General features: G+C 41.0%; 1 protein-coding gene across 2 annotated transcripts in view; it reads left to right on the top strand.

Moving 5' to 3' along the window:
* vps50 (VPS50 EARP/GARPII complex subunit) overlaps positions 1 to 22,292 on the top strand; it is a 206,288-nt gene that overhangs the window by 31,975 nt on the left and 152,021 nt on the right. For both annotated transcript variants that reach the window (XM_061254761.1, XM_061254762.1), the window contains exons 7-12: positions 822 to 939; positions 2,507 to 2,542; positions 2,855 to 2,937; positions 7,867 to 7,909; positions 8,807 to 8,905; positions 13,022 to 13,162. In XM_061254761.1, coding sequence (XP_061110745.1) covers positions 822 to 939; positions 2,507 to 2,542; positions 2,855 to 2,937; positions 7,867 to 7,909; positions 8,807 to 8,905; positions 13,022 to 13,162 — 520 coding nt within the window. The remainder of the gene's footprint in view (positions 1 to 821; positions 940 to 2,506; positions 2,543 to 2,854; positions 2,938 to 7,866; positions 7,910 to 8,806; positions 8,906 to 13,021; positions 13,163 to 22,292) is intronic.

The raw sequence follows: 22,292 nt of genomic DNA, 5'->3' as shown, positions 1-22,292 counted from the left end.
AAGCCAAAGCCATGATGCTTCCACCCCCGTGCTTCACAGATGAGTCAATATGTTTTGGATCATGAGAAGATCCCTTCTTTCTCCGCACTTTGGCCTTTCCATCACTATGGTAGAGGTTAATCTTGGTCTCATCAGTCCATAAAAGTTCTAGAACTTTTGTGGCTCATCTCTGTACTTCATCATGCAGCAAGACACTGGCCCAAAACACAGTACTAACACAACTAAGGTCTTCATTAGGGAATGTTTTAAAGTGGAATGTTTTAGACTGGCCAAGTAAATCACCAGACCATAACCCAATTGAGCAAGCATTTCACCTCCTGAAGAGGAGATTGAAGGGAAATACCTCTCCGGAACAAACAACAACTGAAAGAGGCTGCCGTAAGAGCCTGGAAAAGCATCACAAAAGAAGGTGATATCAATGTTATTTACTTTAATGAAATACTCTCTGTTCCAATATTTTTGCTCACCTAAAAATTGGGTGGTCTGATAACAAAGGTGCCTTCTTCTAAGCGGTTTAACCCATCTCGGTGTAAATCAAAGTTGAAATTCTGATCTTGTCTCGTGTTCATCTTTTTTTTATCTCAACCCCAAATGTATTCATTGCAAAAGCAAAGCAATCGGCCTTGCTGTTCCAATACTTTTAGAAGGGACTGTATGTATGGTCTTAATGAGGCCTCATTTGTTTTCTGGCCAGGCACTTGGATTAGCTTGTCGCCTTGTATCCGATTGATGGTATTGGGCTGAAAGACATAATGTTCTAGCAGGAGCTCGATACTGTGTGCTGCTCTGTGATTAAGGGTTCTGTCACGTTCTGCCCCCAGACAGCTGAGTCTGGCAAAGGAAGGCTTCACTGAAGCCAGCCTTGGGCTCCTGGCCAATCAGAGGAGGAGGCAGCTGCTGACCGGTCTTCTGAAATCACTGAGGACCATAAAGACTCTGGTACTGTTCCCTGTCTGCTAGACACTATGAAAGCACCAATCTTGCACTGTCACTAAACTTGCAAACCAGCTCTCTTGGTGTCACCACTTACCGATGCCAATGGTGGAGTGCGATATACTATTAATTCCGCATACACCATTTCTATAGGTGATGCGGTTGTCAGGATACTGTACATCGGCCAGATTTACTAATCCCTTTTTAAAACGATTTTGACACATTCTGCCCAGAAAACATGCATTGTATGCACCAAACTAGGCGAATCATCACAAGATGCGCTTTTGTTCTTAATGCATATGCATTTAAGGGTGGATCACGCAAATAAAGGACGGAGATATTATAAGTGTGGCTGATTATGTATTCTGTTGAATTAACTAAAGTTCACGCAATCAACAGGGGTTAATTTATGAGTGAAATTACTCTGCTTCTCAAGAGCAGGTGTAAACTGAGGCTCAAGCGAGACAGGTAAAGGTATAGGCTCTGAAGATGCACTGAAACAATCTTTGCAACAAGAATCACACTATTTCAACTCTCAGAGCAAGAAATTGTAAAACATATTATTAATAGTAAGTGTTAATTAATGATTGCAGCCTAGCATAGCCTAGGGTGTTTTCACAGAATATATTTACAAAATAATCTATTAAATTAACCAATGTCTCATGCAATATACTTTTAAATGGCACCAGATACATGGATATAACCACATGCATTGAAGATATTCTATGCACTTAACAAGTGTTGTACCTGCGCCATTTAAGATCTGCCTCAATCAAAAAATGCGATTAGGAGGCAGTCCCATTCGCTGATTGCGTAATGAGCTGTAGCCTTCATAAATAAGACGTTAATTTCAGGCAGTCGGCACCAATATACTCTTGTCAGGTCGCCTTTTGTACTGCAAATTTCATGTAAATAAATCTGGCCCATAGTGTGATATGTGCAGATCAGGCTAGCATTAGCATCTCAGATTTAAGCAAGTGGCGATCATAGATGCAAATTTTGAATATTCTTCCTGATAGAAAAAATGTTCAGTGTATTTGTGTGCTGAAAGTCTAATGTGGTATGTGTTTCACCAGATAATTTATCTACCGAATGTCTGATGTATGTAATAAGTCTTCATGACCAGTTGAAGTGCATTGTGCAGCTAGAGTAGAAATACCTGAGCATTCCAGGCACTTCAATACGAGCATGTTTTTTTCATCTGCAGGGAACATTGCAAATAAAAGCTCAGTACTGGCCTCTAACCTCTAAGTGGATCGTCTTGTGTTTTGAAAAATAGTCTCTAAAAGGACTGTGCTAATTCAGGCAGCCAAACTGAAGCAGAATTGTTTTTCATCAGAGTAAAGTTGTTTTGTTCTCCTGGTGAACTTACAAGATGCTGTGGTCAAAACAAAATATGCCTTTTTAAAAATGATTAGAAATTGTTCTGGAAAAACACTAGTAGTCTAAATGGTTTCCACTGTAAATGTAGTCTTTTTGTTATGGTTCACATAAATGTTTATTTGGTTATTATTACAATGAGTGCAGGATTACAAACAATTATTGCTAAAATGGTTTCCTTTTTGTTTTTCAGCAAAGAACTGATGTCAGGTTGAGCGAAATGTTGGAGGTGGGTGCGATACCATCACGCTATTGCAATTCAGAACATGCAACCAATGAAACATCATTCCCATTACATAGACTAGAGCCATTCATTCAAATGTTTTACTGTGTGCTCAATACAGCCACAGTAAATTACTTTCACTGTATTTGAATCAACTGTACTGTATGCCTGAAGTATTTTTAGGAGTGTGTTGGATGCTTTTGCCATCGCTTTCTTTGTCATTGGTGACCTCAGTTATTTTGGCAGGTCTTAACAGCATTGCATTTGGCGCGTGAAAAAAATGAATGCCTTTGACATGAGTGTTGTTGGACTTCATAGGAGGAAGATTATCCAGGTGCAATACAGTTATGCTTGGAATGCCAAAAAGCAGCCAGCACTTTCAAACACTACAGCTGCATAAGGTATGTGAAGGCTTCTTAGTATGGGAATTGAAATGCTTGCCAAAGTTTACTGTCCGTTATTCTTTTGTAAACACAAAGCCCCTGTGATACATGAATTCCAAAATGGATGGTGTTATGGCATGCTTTCTGATTTGAAGTTGGTGTAATGTTTTTTGGGTAAAGAATCTTAAGCAGTCACACTGTTGTTCAGCCCGTAACTCCAAGGGAGACAACAGGATGTGTTCTTTAAATACTCGTGAAATTTTCAGCCTACGGACATTTTTCCCAAATTTTCTCTGAGAGGCACATTAAGAATTGCAATAAATATTATTATTATTATTATTATTATTATTATTATTATTATTATTATTACTATAATTGATACTGCTGTCTCCCTCATGTTGTCACATCCCAACAACAATCTCTAAAGGCAATTGCAAAGTCTAGAATCAGAACTAGTCATCAACAGCTCTCTGCATTCATAAACGACACAAATCATGTATCATGAAATGGGGCCTCTACCTTTAACTGGGATTCAGCAGTTGAGGATCTCTACTTGCCATCTCTTATTGCCTGAAGTCTGAATTTTTATCATTGGGGACCCGAGTCTCAGGGGAAGGCCTGCATCCTAGGATAATCCGGACAGGTTGATCTCAGTGCAGTCTGACTTTTTCCACAGACCTCAAGGAAAGGAATCAATTCCCCAGTAAATAAATTTACATTTAAATTGCCAATTATAATAATAATCTAATTATAATTATAAATATAATATTTATTTGTAAAGCGCTTCGAGCATACAGCGCAAAGTGCTTTATAGCAGTGAAAAACAAATACCATAAAAATAGACACAATGACATAAGAGACACACATTAATTAAGATCAAATACAAATATGAAATCTATGAATGTATTAACAAAGAAAATTCGAAGACAAAATAGACAGAAAAACAATATTATCTGAAACAGCCATTCAAAGGACAGACAGTTCATAGTTCATAATAGCCATGCCTTTGCCTGAATTGATTGCCTTTAAATGATTATACTGTGAGGGTATATTATCCTTCTCATAACATGGTTATTTATGGGTGGCCCCAATCTTTTTTTTTTTTTTTTTCAAGATATTTTTTTGGCCTTTTTTCAGCTTTATTGGACAGTATATAGTATAGAGAGACAGGAAGAATGGGAGCGAGAGAGAGGGGAAGACATGCGACAAATGTCAGAAGGTCGGATTCGAACCGCTGACGTCGCGGTTCGCAATGAGCATGCGGTCAGTGCTTTACAGGCTGCGCCACCGAGACACCCTGGCCCCAATCTTAGTGAGAGATTTGAACTAGTAGTGCTGGATAATTATTTGGCGCACTGTAGTTAGAAAGTAAAGGAGAGTCGGATAGCCGCTCACCATAAAGACTGTGCGCTGTTCTGTGCTGTCCCAAGGCACTGAACAAGTCCTCAACATGACTCTTGGTCCTCCGGTTATCCCTTTCTTCTTTGAAACTGGGGTTGGGGGAAGGGAGCCAGGCTTTGTGGGGTTTTGTTCCTGCAATACAATCTATTTGTTAAGTGGTGGAAGGCAAACTTAGAGACAGCCTCAGGTCGATAAGCCCACAAAACTTGATTTCACTGTTCACCTGCTCTGATTTTCAGTTGCTCCATCTCGTAACAAGGGAAAATTACGCTTGGCCACTAGCCTCCGGTTTCCTCGAACTCTATTTCTATGGTTGACATCACACCAGGGGTTGACTGTCCTTGGTCAGTGTTAAATAAGCAGCTGTACCATTCATTTTTGGAAGCCAGTGACAGGACCTTTTGCATATGTCATCCAAAGACAGCCTGAATAAAATCAGTCATTAATATTTTAATACTTTTTTTGAACAACTGAATCTCAAAGCTTGACGCAAGTCGATGCTAGCTTGATAGCAATTTAATCACACATGTTCAAAGTGTGATTGTTTTCTTTTGTATCCGAAAACAGTGGTATCACTTGCGCCAGTGGTCTGAGGGACAACCCTGCAGGGTCCTCATCCTGCCCCTTGTGAGCGGTGACTCAACATGCCCTCAGCTGCTTAAACAGTCATTCTGCCCGTTAAAAATCTCCTTAAGCTCCATTATTTAATTTATTTTATTTGACCTTTATTTATCCAGGGAAGTCCCTTGAGAGCAAGCTCTCATTTTCAAGGGTGCCCTGTTTACAAAATACATATATAAAAGATACAGGTTGCAACAGACAAGATAAGAGCAGACAAAAAACAAGTTAACATTAACATGGTCTGTTCTTGCTGAAAGTGTTTTTGAAATGCCTGAGTCTTTCGGGTTGATTATAAATCTTTACTCTCGATGGGGAAAAGTGCCGGGTCTCAAGTGCACGTAGAGAAGACAGCGTAGAGTGGTTCTCATTACAGCGTCAATCCCATGTTCAGAACCATTGAGGACCACAGCAAGTTAAGGCAATGCCTCCGGGCTGCCCAACCCTGTTCCTGGAGATCTACCGTCCTGTAGGTTTTCATTTCAACCTTAATTTGGCACACCTGATTCTATTAATGTGGCGGCACGGATAGTGCAGTGGGTAGCACTGCCGCCTCACAGCAAGGAGGTCCTGGGTTCGAATCCCTGTCGGCCGGGGCCTCTCTGTGTGGAGTTTGCATGTTCTCCTCGTGTTTGCGTGGGTTTCCTCCGGGTACTCCGGTTTCCTCCCACAGTCCAAAGACATGCAGGTTAGGCTGATTGGAGAGTCTAAATTGCCCGTAGGTATGAGTATGTGAGTGAATGGTGTGTGTGCCCTGCGATGAACTAGCGACCTGTCCAGGGTGTATTCCTGCCTTTTGCCCAATGTATGCTGGGATAGGCTCCAGCCCCCCTGTTCAGGATAAGTGGGTTAGGATAATGAATGAATGAATGAATGAATGATTCTATTAATTAGCAGCTCAACAAGATCAATAGCTGTTGAATGCTTTGTTAAGGCTGGAGTGAAAACATGCAGGATGGTAGATCTCCAGGAACAAGGTTAGGCAGCCCTTACCTAAGAATTGCTTTTACTGGCTGTGGTCCCATTACAAATGATGTAATTTAAAATGCAAAGAACAGTGCATGTTTTCAGGATCTATGTACGGAAGCCAACTTCCGTGCTTGCACAGCAATCAGTCACTGCCATTCTCTCACATGGACATACTATATTATTCCAGGTACCTGCGTGTGGCAAGTTCTCCAACATGCTTGGAACCAACCTCCCTGTCTTAGCCAACGCTGTCCTGCAGTTCTATATCTCAGAGAAGGGATGCAGTTTTAACGCTGAAGGGTGGTCACAAAGAATATTGATTTGATTCAGTTTGAACTATTCTGCTAAATTACTAAAATGTAATGTAAAATGTATGGTATGTTTATTTAGGACTTTTCATTGAATTATTTTGGAAAGAATCTGTTCAAAATGTTATACAGGTGCCTAAGACTTTTGCACAGTACTGTATGTAATTTATGTTTATGTAGTAAATACTTTACCATTTTAAGGACCCTCTAGACATCTGCCAAAAAAACACAATCTATCAAGCTTACCTGCTTCAGTGGGTTTGTTTGGTGTTTACAACTCAAAAAACAATTCTTAAAAAAATTGAAATTCACAAATGGGCTTCTATTGATTCCTTGAATCAACATATTCGTCTGTCTATTTAGTGGTCTGCTTTGCAGAGTTGAGAAAACAGTAGTGCTTGGGTTTTGAAGTTTTCTTGCTGAAGAAAAGAAAGGGAGTGCTCCTGAGGGGACTGTGCGGATCTTACTTATTGCTGGTAGCAGTTTGGTAATCAGAGTAGGAAGTGTCGCGTTATGTTTAGGGAATTGGCTGATACTCATTAAACTGTGATTACTTTTTACTTCCAAAAGTAGTCTGAGGCCTAAAGCAGTCACAATATCGTTTGGCGTCTTCTATTCCCAAATAAATCTTGTGATTGTGTCGGCACCTATCATCAACCCAAAACCTTCCACCCCTTTGCCCCCACAAAAAAGTATAAACAAAAAAAATGGGGCCACAGAGCCACTGAAAAAAATGACAGGTGAGAATCCGACACACACCGCAGGTACCCCCCCCCCAAAAAACAAAAACAAAACAAACCTCCAACCCCCTGTCCTTTTAGTTCAGTCGGATAACGACGGCAGGCTGGTGCTTAAGTAGGTTCTCAGGAACGAGTGCCCTACTCCCGTTGACTCCGTGACAGATAGTGCCACATTAAAAACTTGAATTAGGAAAACGATGGGTCCCAGGGGGCCCTATCCATTTTCCAAGTAGCGGCTTTTTTCGGAAGTCATTGGAGTGATCTTTTATTTATGAATTCTGTCTGATCTCCAACAAGGCCAGCAACGGCAACACTCTGCTAAATGGCGGTAATTTAATGTAGCATAATGTAATTATTTGCAAAGGATGAGGTGCTTGTTTAATTCCTGGTTACCGTCGGTGAGACCTGTGATAATTCCTGATACAAAAGGTGTGGTGTCGTGTTGACACTAACGTAGTGCTGTACTTTACATGTTGTTGTCCAGACATAACCATATGATTTGTTCAGTTTGATCGTTCTGGAGCAGGCCACAAAATCTCTCCCTGTCTGTGCCGTGTGTAGTGGGATGGAAACAGCAAGGAAGTTGGGCACAGTGAATGATCCCTTGAAAATAATGGCTGTTTCCCCTGCTTCTTGGAAAGTAATGTGATTCTTGTTTGGGCTTATTGTGAGCAGCCTATAAAGACCACACCCGTGGTTGATGATGGCTCTTGTGGGATAATACCTTTATTGATGCACACTATTTAAATAATACATTAAGTTAAATGTATTTTTGTAGTGTGAAGCCAGGGGCCCTTTGTTTCATTTTTTCCTGCATAAGTGTGGACATTATTTCCTCATGTTTTTGATGTAGGGGAATTATGTCTCTCTTTACTGTGGAACTGACCTCAGAAATGCGATCTCCTTTCTAGCGAATTGAATTCAAAGCTTCAAGACACTCTGGAACAAATAGAGGTATGCTTTTAGTCTTTGTTTACTCCAACTGATCACACACATTGTGTAATTGCTTCATTATTGGCATAATAGGCGCATCCATGCACTCATTTGGAAGCTCATTTTATTACTTTAGTGAGATTTACTACATGAATCACTGGTTTTCAAGCAGGATGCATATCAGTAGACAAAAAATATCTATCAAGTGAAGCGGGTAAAAACACATCTGGAGATATTCTTCACTGTGGAATTTCTTTTCCACTTGCAATATTTTACCATACAAATGCTCAGTGGTTCAACTTTTTGCCACAGTAACCTTTCATTCCTGAGCATCTTGTCTTGTGTGCCACATTGAAGTCAGTCTTGCGCGTATGGCTTGTGGTCTGAATCCCAAACGCCACTCTCATTCCGTGTTGAGTGGAGGGGCCACACGTCATCCCAAAAAATATGATAACCAGTAACATAGAATCCAGGGTGTGGTTCAGTGAAAGATGAACATGTGGAGGGTGTGTTTTTGATCAACGACACAGACAAATTACCGGCATTATGTGTTTAGGGAGACGATGGCGACCTAACAAAGGAGGCCTCATCATTTGGTAAATGGTAAATGGCAGGCATTTATATAGCGCCTTAAATCCAAAGCGCTGTACAATTGATGCTTCTCCATTCACCCGTTCATACACACACTCACTCACCGACGGCGATTGGCTGCCATGCAAGGCCCCGACCAGCTCGTCAGGAGCATTTGGGGGTTAGGTGTCTTGCTCAGGGACACTTCGACACAGCTCTGGCGGGGGATCGAACCGGCAACCGTCCGACTGCCAGCGACTGCTCTTACTGCCTGAGCCATGTCGCCATTTAGCTCATTTTTGTTTTGCTTATTTTTATGTGCTCACCCCTGTCAATCTCTTCCCGTAGGAGCAACTGGATGTGGCCTTGTCGAAAACCTGCAAGCACTTTGATGTCACCCACTACACCAAAGTTCAGCTGGCTTACATGCTCCTGGGAAAGACGCAAGTGAGTGCATGAGCCACGGTCAACAGGCGAGCTTCACCATTACACACTCCGGCGAAACGAGGCGATGATTCATCATATGTTTAATGCTTTCCTGTTGGGGAAGGGAACATTGGCCCCAATCAAGTCTTGATTGAAGGAGCAGAAATCTTGATAAATGCAACCCCGCCCCCTTTGTTCTTTTTCCCTGCGAGAAGTGAAAAGAGCATTTCTCCACGATCACTTTTCCAAGGCGCGATATTGATCCAAAGATGAATAACTGGATTCCCAAAGTCTGTAACTTTATTTTTCCATAGACACTAATTTGTAGAGCACTGAGGCGTGACATTAATCTGTTCTCACACCACCCAGATGGCTGAGAGCTTCTGTTCCAATGGAGAGAGCCGCGGTTGTCCCGTTTTGGGGTCCAAGGTCGGCGGGAGGACCGTGGCTTTTGCGTTAGGCTTTTCAAATGAAATGTGTTGTTTCCGTTGCTGGCTGTCCCTGGGCTTATGAAAGTGCCTCTGGGCGGCGGTAACGGTTTGCTCTTGTTTACAATTACTCTAATGAGCCCAAGCTGCTTGCTTATCCTTGCTGTTATGGACCACGCACGGCCGCGTAATCATTTCATTCCGCTAATGGAGCCCCTGTTCCTGTTCCAACAATTACAATGTATTCATGAGTACCTGCCAGGGCGCAGTTTTTTTGGGCTGGGGTCTAAAGGTCTAATTATAGCAATAAGCCGCCATTCCGGATCTTTCTCAGTGATGCCTTCCCTTGGTAGCGACCGGTATAAAGAGGCAGAAAGAATCAAGTTGACACTTTCTGTGCAACTGGCCCATTCAGTGGTACAGTGCCGAGGGACGCATTGTGTACCAGTGTCTTGATAAAGCCTTGTTCATCCATTCAGCCGGCACTCCGAGATAGTGTACACTGCCTCTCTCACTACTGTCTTCTCATGTCAGAACAGATACTTGTTGGTGATGCCTGGAATCTCTTGCTGCCGATCAGGGCGGGGCGATCTGGGGGTGGTGGGGGGTGCTTTTTGGAAAGGGGGAACAGTAGCTTGTATGTGTGTGAGTGTGTATATACTGTATGTGTGCTTGCGTGAATGTTTGTATTTCTTGTGAATATGTGTCTGCGTGTGTATTTCTGTGTGTGCGAGTGTGTATGCCTGTGTGTGTTTACACAGTCATCTAGCTATATGAGTGACAATCAACTAAGGTGTAATATTCATAGATCATTGGTATTTTTTTAAGAAATGAATGAACTGATGGTGGTAAATATATTTACCCAAGAGGCAATAAAGACAAATTTATTCAATAAAAATAACCTTTCGGTAAAAAAACAAAATGTGATTTATCGGTGTGGTTTTGGCATTTAAAATCTTGACGTCACATGCTGGGGTACCAACCATGAAATGGCTTGTGTACCCTTCCGATGATTTCCTCTGACAATACCAATCACTTTGTCTTGAAGTATGTATCCACACCTACTTATAAACATCAATAAATATACCCTCTAAATAAATAAGAAATTATATTGAAAATAGCCCTTGTGCACGTTGGTATGTCAGTCCACATTACTGTAGTCCAGACCCTTACAGTTTGGTATATATTTGGCAGATATTTGCTGCCCACATTAAATACCTGGAACAGCAGCCTGTAGCCTACTGTCTAAGGTACATGACTGTGACCCGGAAGATTGGTGGTTCAATGTTGGTGCTTGGTGGTTCAAGTCTCGGTGTAGCCATGATAAGATCCGCACAGCTGTTGGGTCCACCAGCAAGGTCTTAACGCCACATTGATCCAGAGGGATTACAGTCTAATCAACTGTAAGTTGCTTTGGATAAAACCATCAGCTAATAAACTAATATACAGTCAGGTCAAGAATTATTAGCACCCTTGATGAAAATGAGCAGATTACTCAGATATATTGTAATTTTCCAACGTGGAAAATATTTTACTTTATTAACGATTCAATGGAATCGACCAAAATTACATATTTTTCTAATTATAAATTTCTTTCCAAAAAAAAAAAAAAAAAAAAAAAAGGTTTCACAATTACTGGCACCCCTGTTTTTAGTACTTGGTGCAGCCTCCCCTGGCAAGGATAATGCCACTGAGCCTATTTCTATAATGTTTAATAAGGTTGGAGAACACATTTGGAGGGATCTTGGACCATTTCTCCTTGCAGAACCTTTCAAGATCCTTCATATCCTTAGGTTTGTGCTTATGGACTTCTCTTCTTAATTCAGGCCACATGTTTTTGATATGGTTTAAGTCCGGAGACTAAGATAGCCATTGCAAAACATTGATTTTGTTTTCACGGAACCATTTCTGTGTTGATTTTGAAGTATGTTTGGGGTCATTATCTTGTTGGAAGGTCCACATATACCCAAATCTCAGCTTCCTGGCAGAGGCAACCAGGTTTTTGGCTAAAATGTCCTGGCAGCAAAACAGCCCCAAAGCATCAACGATCCACCACTATATTTGACGGTAGGTATGAGGTGCTTTTCCTTGTATACATCCCTTTTTTGACGCCAAACATGCCGACAGTGTACATTACATTACATTATTGGCATTTGGCATCTGACCATAGCACCCTGTTTCAGTCATAGTTCCAATGACGTTTTGCAAAATCCAGACACTTGAATTTGATGGTTGCTCTCAGTAAGGGCTTTCTTCGTGCTACCCTTCCAAAGAGCCTGTTGGTGTGGAGGTGGCATCTTATGGTTGATTTTGAGACTCTGTGACCCCAAGACACAACTAAAGTCTGCAGTTCTTGAACTGTGGTCCTTGGGTTCTTTGCCTCCCTCACCATCTTCCTCACTGTGCGTGGGGGCAACATGCATTTGCGTCCTCTTCCTGGCAAGTTTGCAACTGTTCCAGATGTTTGAAACTTTTTGATTATTGCCCTAACAGTGGTTAGTGGTATGTTTAACCATTTATGTATTTTTTTGTACCCATTACCTGACTTGTAGGTCCACAACCATCTGTCTCTTTTGATTTGACAGTTCTTTGACTTTCCCCATGGTGATGGATGACAATGTGTTACCTCATTTTTATACTTTAGGGAAACAGGTCCAAGGCCACAATACAGTTCCTTAAGCTTGAGATTAACTGAAATAAGTAGAATTTTACTGCAGATTTAACTTAGTTTGGTTTTATTTAAAATAATCTTTAAGGGTCAGGGGGCGACATGGCTCAGGCAGTAAGAGCAGTCGTCTGGCAGTCGGAGGGTTGCCGGTTCGATCCCCCGCCAGAGCTGTGTCGAAATGTCCCTGAGCAAGACACCTAACCCCCAAATGGTCCTGACGAGCTGGTCGGCACCTTGCATGGCAGCCATTCGCCGTCGGTGTGTGAGTGTGTGTATGAATGGGTGAATGAGAAGCATCAATTGTACAGCGCTTTGGATAAAGGCGCTATATAAATGCCAACCATTTACCCAATAATTTTGACACCTACATGTTTCATAAAAAACAGAATTACTCAATAAAAAGAAAAGAAAAATTACAATAATTGTATTAGGATAAAAATATATAGTTTTCCCATATGTTTGGACATAAAATATAGCTCATTATCTGTGTTGTTCATTTTATACAGCCTTTTTTGCTCATTTTCATCAAGGGTGCCAATAACTCTGGGCCTGACTATAGTTATCATAAGCTCAGAGGTCCGATGGCAGTGTCCACCTGTAAATTGAACCCATAGCACTGGAGTTGCAAGGCCAGTTGTACAACCTTTGTGCTACACCGGCACCCTGTCCTGTCTTCTCCCTCTTTAAGGAATTCCTTCTCTTATTTCGGCAAGTTTTGTGCAGGAGTTCTCATTCTCAATGGAGATGAAAAATAGCATCTTATGTAAATTACATTTAATGGTGATTTTATTTTTTTTAAATTGTATTGCAAGACCTCACTGAATCGTGGGTCCGTTGAAAGGCACATTCATATCTACCACTATCCCCTGCTGTTTCTGTGCTTTTTTTTCAGGAGTGTGATGTGGAGGGTTTACTCATGTGGGGTCACGTATTTATTTTTCTAAATGTATTACTCTTATTATTGAGCACTAGTCATATTTAGATATTTTATGTAAGTATATAATAATAATAATAACAATAATAACTGGGCTGTTTCTGCAGACTGCGATGGACCAGCTCCACATGCACTTTACCCAGGCCATCCACAACACGGTATTCCAGGTGGTGCTGGGATATGTGGAACTGTGTGCTGGGAATGCTGACACAAAGTTCCAGAAGATGCAGTACAAAGACCTGTGCACGGTGTGTATTAACCAACCCCCCTACCCCCCTACCCCCACATCCCCACATCCCCACATCCCCCTTCTCCACATTGTCTCCAGCCAGTCCAACAGATGGGCTCCCCATTGCTACTCTATGACAAAAGGTGGGCATTTTATTTCTGCATTATCCACAAATGAAACCATTTTGGCTGAGCTTTTTTGGAATGTTTAAAAAAGATACCATGTGATTCTGATGTGAACCATGTGAAAAGCTCCCTCTCCCTCACTTTTCACACCTGTGCTATATTAATTATCTGTGTGCCTGTGTTCCTCTCGCCTCAGATTAATAGATTTTCAAAAGTAGCTTTTGCTGTTCGCTCATGGTGAAAATGAATTTCCTGCAAAGATAGCGAATGCTCTCATCTGGCCACCTTTTCAGTGGCTGAGTGCAATGTATTGTGGGCGAGAAGCCATTTCTCTTCTCAGTGGGGTAATTTATTATAGTTGTTCTGATGAATAGTGTCTTGAAGATGCTTGTAGTTACTCATTATGTTCAGCTGGGACCCGTTGACACATTTGCATTCATGCAAAGTCTCTGCACTCAGTGATGATTCTCAGTGAAACCCATTTCAACTTTTCCTACAAAGGTAAACAAACAAATTATGGCTTAATTTGCATTCCGTTAAGAAAATGCTCTGCTCAGATTACATGCAATACTCACCTTTGCCAGCAGTTGGCACAACCACTGTGGCAAGTGTTTTTGAACACTTTGGGTAAGAGGATAAACACTGCTTGGTGAGGACATTCAGTGATGGCCGTTTCTAACGCAAGGGAGATTGTGAGGTTAATGTTTGATTATCACCTGGATATGAAATGAACAGGCCAGACCTGTGACCATCTGAAGCTAGATAATTAGGGTTTCAGATGCTCAGCAGATGCTCACTGTGTTTAGTGCCGTCAGATATCATTCTCCGGGTTCAGACAGCTGCTTGAGGCCACATGGAAATGCCCACACTCCACTGCTTCAAATGTTCATAGCTACCTTTTAAGGGTGGACATTTTCCTCTCAAATGACTAATGTGCCATGTTTGCTTTGATTGTAAAAAAGAAAGAAGGCAGCTGTTTATAGACAGAGAAACAGATATATTGATATATAAACAGATGCATATTGTATATTCATGGGCAGATGCAGGTGGAATTTTTGATTGGTTTGTTTGTTCATTAATTGTTTTGTTGAGTCCCTTTCTATTACTGTGGAGTGTACAGTTACATTTGTTTAATATGTGATTTTCAAATATGTGTATTTTGTCATGGAACCACAATGTCACTTGCTGCCTTTCAACAAACACAAACTTTGCCCGGTTGTGTGTATGGTTGCCTTGTGTGACTGTGGTTGCCGCTTAAAGGGATGAGTGGCAATCTAGTACTGCTAGCACAGTGAGGCAAGCATACCATCACAGCAGTGAGATAAGTGAAATAATTTCCTTTTTTTTTTAAATGGGTGCATTACCCCTTTAATCCACGGTAATCAAAGAGCTCATCCAATCAAGTAATCAAGGATCCTGTAACCGTCCAAGTATGGCTGCCTGTTAGATTTTCCCATTTTATTCCCACACCAGTTCTGGAGCTTGTTTCACTGTAAAGGAAGCTCTTGGAACACTGGGCAATCAAAATCCTTGCTGATGGTGCGCTACACTCTGCAAAGGTAAATGTTATGCAAATTGCGGCGGCTTATTCTGAATTTAGCACCTCGTAACCCAATTAACATTTTAAAAAAAAGACCGGATGATGTAAAAGGTCACGTCATATTATGAAGCAGCTTTTGAATAGTATTTTAAAACATAATTATCGTATTTTATAATAACATAAATTATTACCCCTACCTCTACCCAGTGGAGTTCATCACTTCTGCCGAGCAACAGCAGCCTGTAGCCTGCCACCATGTACTGAATCACCCAAGCCAGTGACAGGGAAGCTCTGGCCATCTCGGAGCATGAAAAATCTCAGCTTGGCACATCCAAAGGATATTTCTCTGGAACAAATTTTCAAAAATTAAAATGTTCAGAATGAAAATGTGAAACTAACTCAAACTGAAATTGCTGGTAAACCTGGCATGCACTTGAAAGTCAAGCCTCGGGGAAGTATTTATTCTGTGTACAAAGCTGACCTCTGGCCAAAATGATAAATGGTGGATACTTCCAGCTAAATACTTTATCTGGGTTTTGATCAACCCAAGACTTGTTTTCAAGGGAGAAAGCAACACCTGTTTTTCTTCTTGTTTTGTACAGCTGACCCTCCTGTAGACCTTGAGCTCCTCCTTTAGTATTTTCTCAGCTGTGCCGGCGGACAGCCCGTCAAATGTTTATTTCCTCGTGTCGCAGCATTAATAAACATCCTAACACTGCTATTTTTTTGTCTTGCAGCTGCTAATGAAATTAATGTTCCCCTCAAATCAGCTTTCTGTACCAAGAGTTGGTAATTTTTACTTTCCCCTGTGAAAAGTCTTCTTGTTTGACGAGTGTACGGAATCACATTTGCACATTTCTTTTTTTACAAGCTATACTGTAAGCTGTATAAGATGCTAAAAAACTGTTTATACAGCAGTTTTGCTTGTGGCGACTGTATAGTTCAAAGTCTATGCCAATTCATGTTCATGATCAATTCATGAAGAAAAGGGAAAATAAGAGATTGTAATCGGAGTTTACAGTGGGAAATGTAGTCCCGGGGGGGGGGGGGAATTCCAAGGGGTTCCTGTGGCGGTGTTCGGTCCCACTTGCTTTGATGCTGCTCGCATCATCACTGCACAGTATACATGGCCGTCTATACATGCCATCTGTTTTTTTGTTTAGATTTCATTTTCTCTCCTGGATTCCTGTGATCAGGCCATACGAGCGACTGTGGGAGGAACTGAAATGCATGTGCTACGTTGTTAGACAGGAAATAAACGCACCCGGCATCTCCTTGGTAACGGGGAACACTTGTGACAGTTAGTGCCTCAGCTGTGGTCCAGTTCATCCGACACACCTTTCACTCCTGGGCAAGTGAAACTTACGCTAGGAGCCACCCTGTTGTTCTCAGTGGTGCAACGTATAGCAGGGTCGCCTCTCATGGGTTCAGGTTTGTTCTGTATGCATAGTTATGCAAGTGATGGAAAAAAATGTACGCATGTCATCCTGTAAGAAAGAGATAGGACCTCACAAATTAGAATGACATGTGCGTCAAAGTCAAGGGTATTTATGCGAGACCATACGATCAGTGTGTTGATGGTTGCTGTACTGCAAACTGTTTCTTCCCTCTGGGCTGGCATGACATTCAATACATTTTTACTTTTCTCTAGTAAGTGTTTGTTGACTGGGGTGAGTTCCAAAATTGTCCTGACATTGATTGCACTGAGAGAAGCTGGGTCCATTTGACCTCACTGCAAGAAAATCCTTGGTTTGATGCCTGTTTGGGTTTCCTCCTGGTACTCTGGTTTCCTCCCACAGTCCAAAGCACTGCATGTGTGCTCATTCAACTTACCCTGTAAAAAGTTTTAATTAAAGTAAATTAAAACAGGCACAGTACCTCCTCAGGCAGCGTGGCACACTCATGTGCCTCTTTCCCATACCCTCCAAAAAATCCCTGCCCACGAACCTATGAGAGGAGCATTTAAATTCCAAGCCATTTCAGTGGTATAATGAAGTCTTAAAATAATCCTTACCTGGACCTTTCAGTAATTCACACACTTGCAAAAGCTAGCCTATACGTGCTAAACGGGTGCTGTATACTACCCTATTTTACTGTATTGTAATTGCTTTTTCTCAGTCTCTCCATAGTCTCGAGAAGATTATATTAATTTGGAACTAACTTCTTTGTGCAAAAATATTCTTTAAACAATTCAAGGTGTTTGACCTCAGGTTATATAAACATACACAAAGCTTTGGAAGAAAGCTGCTTTCAAGAAGGGGGAACATTTGATTAATTATCAGCATTAGCACTCGGCACCGGGTATGCTGATGTCGGAAGATGAGGGTGGCAGAATTAACATTCCATACGAGCAAGCCTCTGGCAAGGAAGGGCCGTGTCAGCCTCATTGCAGCGAACGTGGAGGGAGAAGTCAGGTCCTTGATCCCATCCTGGAAGTTGGGAGTCAGTCAGTTATTTATCACCATCCATAATGTTTGGGACAGAGACCCATTATGTCTTGATTTGCCTCTGATGTTGATTATTCAAACAGTGTATTTTTAATGTTGAGTCTTTGTGTATTCATTTGCTTTGCAAAGTAGTTTGCTATTATTGTTACTGAAAGAGATTCTCCTCAATTAACACACTATCGATTCTCTGAGGGAAAGTCGTCTGGATTCCTGACAGTTCATGTGGTTAGCTAATGCTAGGGAGGGCAAAATGGAGCTTTAGAATGTAGACCGCTGTGTGTGCAGCCATAAAAATGTGAATTTAAAAGCTAGTACATTTTTCGGTTTTCCTGTTACTGGATAACATCCATTTATATTAGATTGTGATGTGAATGGAATAGTGGAATTACTTAGTTTTAATCAGAATATTCAGAAATCAGAAATTTTTGTTCCATTTTATTAATTACTTGAGTGCTTATATATATATATATATATATATATATATATATATATATGTGTAGGTTCCGAAGGGTAATATCCTATTTCAAATCAGTCTCATTTAATTATTTCAATTTAGCTACGTTATTAATATCGGACTCAATAGTAATGATTGAATGAATCAAATACATACATACAGTTGAATTAATAATATTAATTCGATAACAACTTATATTAATTCGATTTTATATAAGTCGGCTAAAATATAGTTCTTAAATAGCTAGTTGGCTTAGTTCAGTGTTGGAAAATCATTGAGACGGACAACCGGTTACAATAAAAGAGTATTTATTGAACACAGATTAGAATTATAAACACAGCTAAATAAAAAGGGCGTGAAGGAAAAGTCATGTGTCGAAGAGGCAAGGAAGATGGAGGACAAAGGAATGCACGTACACGTATGCACGCATCGAGAAAACGAGGGAAGGAGACAAAGAGAGAGGAAGAGCGCGTGTACGTGAGTACACGTGGCGGGCGAAGAGGATGGGGAAAGGAATTTGTAGAGAATATAGCTTGGGAATTACAATGGTGGACTATGTTTATAGCTCGTAATGGCGCGTATACCTAGTTGAAATTGGGTGGTCAAGAGACAAATTAATGGAATCACCGCAACAAGCGTACTTAGGCTTTGGGAAAATTTTGTTGACAGGCGGCACGGATGGTGCAGTGGGTAGCACTGCCACCTCACAGCAAGGAGGTCCTGAGTTCGAATTCCTGTTGGCCGGGGCCTCTCTGTGTGGAGCTTGCATGTTAACCCGTGTGCGCGTGGGTTTCCTCCGGGTACTCCGGTTTCCTCCCACAGTCCAAAGACATGCAGGTTAGGCTGATTGGAGTGTCTAAATTGCCTGTGTGTGAGTGAATGGTGTGTGTGCGATGGACTGGCGACCTGTCCAGGGCGTATTCCTGCCTTTCGCCCAATGTATGCTGGGATAGGCTCCAGCCCCCCTGCGACCATGTTCAGGATAAGCGGGTTAGGATAATGAATGAATGAATGAATTAATTAATTAATTAATTAATTAATAAAATTTAGTTGACCTAATTTAAACAGTCCACTGACTATAAGCCCGGAGAGCCGTAGGCCATTCTCTAGTGGTTAGTTGTACGGAAGAGAGAGCGTAGAATCTAATGGTAAGCTTGTGTGCTTTTAGATAATAATGCGTCAGTTGTAAAAAACAATTTAAACAAAGTTACACAAACAAGTAGTCTAGAAGATATAATGGATTACAAAATTAACAAGACTAATGCCCAGGTGCGCAGCCTTACTTGATGGTGAATGTCTGATGGTATTTAAACCAGTCTCAAATAGCTGATCCGCGGGCCGACCGTCGTCAGTGGGCAAAATTTCTTGTCTGGAGAGTCTGGGATGCTCCAGGAAATTAACGCTGTCCAGGTACCGTTGTCCTGGGGGAAGGGTGTCTCTGGCGGGACCAGGGAAATCCGTCTGTGGCCTGACCAGGGGAAGGCGTCGTCGACTCACGCGTGGGTGGAGTTGGAAGAGAGGCTGGTCATCTTCTGGCTCCAAAGTTGATTAAAACCGCACAATGTATGTGCGATCTCCGATAAAATATTGGGTCCTTGCAAGTGTTCGCGATATATAATTTTAGAACTAGCAAGCCAAATGAATAGAACCGTGATCAACAGTTCAGACACAGGGAGTGTTCTAAAATGAATTAGGTGGGAGTCTCTTTTGGAACGAACAGCACGGGATAGCCGTAGGTTAGAAAGAGGCCGTTAAATTCGCGCCTGAGGCTTTTGTGAGGTCCAGCAGTTGCGTATTTCCGGCTGTTACTGTATTGGTTAAATGTCCATTAAAATTACAGTGGGAGGCGGCGTGGAGTGCATCATCAATGGCGTAGACAAAGGCGATTCCCCGTTTGAAAAAGCCCCAACATTTATATATATATATATCAGCATTATTTTTGCCGTTGGCCATTAAAAAACCCATATCGGTCCACCACAATTCCTTACTGAAAAGAGAACAGAGAAGTACACAGTAACTTGTGAAATTTTAAAAATGTTTTGATGTACAAGTTAATTTTATTTAACTTTACAATGTGTGCAGTTATGGATATTGGTTGTTTTAAAATTGCAAACGCTGGAGTATGCACAAGATTTAGCAAACTTCAATTTCGACTTGAAAATGGGAAATGTTCTGTAGACACACACTCTGCCTGGTTAGACAGTGGTAGGTGGTGGCACATTCAGTAAGTTATTGTCTTATCCTTGAATTTTACTTGATTTTTAAAAATAATAATAATAATAATAATAATAATATATGGCACCTGTCATACATAAAATGGGATGACGCTGATTGTTAGAATATCTACTGTAATTACAAACAACAACCAGCCAAAATATAACAAGACAAGACAAATACTTTGGGGCCTTTCCCCTGTGTCTCCCCCGGGTGGGATGACACTGATTGTGGGAATATGTCATTCCAAACAACAACCAACCCATAGATAACAGAACACTTTATACAAAACAGGGAGCAAAGAATAAACAGTGCCAAAAGAGTGACATTGCTTGACATTGCACAATGTTAAATGCAAAATAAGCTGCTAGATAAAGCTCGAAGTGATACAAAAAAAACTAAAATAAAAGGAGAAAATGGTAAGAACAGTGCTAGAAATTGTGCTACTCGATTTAAGGTAGATTTAAGCTGAGAGAATATTAAAAGCAGTGCAGGGGTGTAACGGCACGTTAGCAAGTTTGCAACATGCCATGCTAAACTAAGCTCAATCTGATTGGTGTCTGAGTCAATTACAACATGGTAAGTGCAAATGACACGCAGGAGCTTGAAGACCCGCCTGCTTCTTTCAAATCAATTTTATGGGGGAATTTTGGGTTCCCATGAACTACGACACCACTGGGAGAGTGAATGGCAGATCAGACAAGGAAGGTGTGTTGGCATTGTTTGACGGTTGTTGGGTTTGTGTGTGAAAACAGATCAAACTTGTTAAAGCATATTCAAAGGCATTATGCATATCTGCCAATCTCCGGCCCTACGCAAATAAACTGGATTCCAACTACTTATCCCCACTGCTAGATGCAAAAACAGATATTTATTAAAATTGCTCAAGCCTCTTTACAACATTCCGTTCCGTGCACACATAGCAATGGTATTTTCCTGTCTTTGGAACAAATTTAAACCTTCCACCTAATGCACAAGTTTTATTTTTTATAATTCAATTTTATAACATAAGAGATGCTTTTTAGTTTTGTTGCCGATTGTGACCTATTGCCTTGTTTTTTTTCAGCCCTACCTAAATATATGACCTATGTGAGCGTGTATGTTCACTGTTTACATTTTACTGCTTAATCCTCTACAGGCTGTACCAACTACCTCGGGGGGGACTATACGACACTAGGTGGAGCAAACTGTAACTTGCACGACTGTCTGTTCAAAATAAATTAAAAGAAGTGTGGCCTTATGCATTTGGGGTTTTTTGTTCCTTTTTCCAGTTGTACCGAACTCGTACCAAACCGTGATGTCCCAACCATGGTGTGAACCGAACCATGACTTCTGTGTACTGTTACACCCCTAGCTGCTATATACTAGATTAAAAAGGTAGATTTTCAGTTGCTGTTTAAAAATGTTCACTGAGCTAGCCATTCTGATATTAATTGGCAGGGTGTTCCATAATTTAGGGGCATAAACTTCACCCATACTTTAACCTGGGGAGCCAAATGGCCTAATCTGTTAAAGTGCATCCCTTTTTACTTTGGGGCCAGCTAAAAGTATTTCTGTCTTATCTTCATTTAACTTGAAAAAATTGTTGTATAGGTGTGTGTCATCAGCATAGCTGTGGGAATTAACATTGTGTCCTCTGATGACATGATCTATGGGAAGCATATATGGGGTCTAAGGCAGCTCCCTTGTGCAAGACCAAATATTTTGATTTCCAAGATTAATATAAAATTGTCTCCCTGTAATATATGTTTGGAACTAGTTAAGAGCACATCCGGAGAGAGCAACCAAGTTTTCAAGGCGATTGATTCTAATATTGTCATGAATTGTGTCAAAAGCTGCACTCAAATGTAAAAGAATAAGAACTGAAACATTGTTAGAATTGGCACTAAGAATTGGAGTCTAAGATCATTAACTATGTTTAAGTATCTTGCTCATGAACAATGAAGTTGGATACAGGTCTGTAGTTGCTTAGGACCTAGAATCTAAATTTGATTTCTTCCAAAGAGTTTCACAACTGCCTTGGGAAAAATTCCAGAGATGTATTCACTAACAGTTGTGGAGACGCTCCTAAAAACATTTTTCAAAATATGGTAGGAACACGGTCAAGACGACAATTGCTACAAGAAATGCTTATGAAGCTTCTAATATTGGCTGGCTTGCTATGGGGAATATCATGTAAGTTGCTAGTGTTTCTAACAATACTAGCTATAATGGTTGTTACTTTATTATTTTAAAAAATGAGCACATTCCTCACCCTTTGAGGCAGAAGCTTGGCTATGAATGTCAGAGACTGGCCTGGGATTTAATCATCGATCAATAGTTGAAAACAGCACTAGAGTTGCTGCCATTCTCTGCAATGATCTTTACAA

Source organism: Conger conger, chromosome 9 (genome assembly GCF_963514075.1).
Source record: "Conger conger chromosome 9, fConCon1.1, whole genome shotgun sequence".
NCBI classification, from domain to species: domain Eukaryota; kingdom Metazoa; phylum Chordata; class Actinopteri; order Anguilliformes; family Congridae; genus Conger; species Conger conger.
Note: the sequence above shows the minus strand (reverse complement) of the source record. Positions and strands in the feature narration are given on the sequence as shown.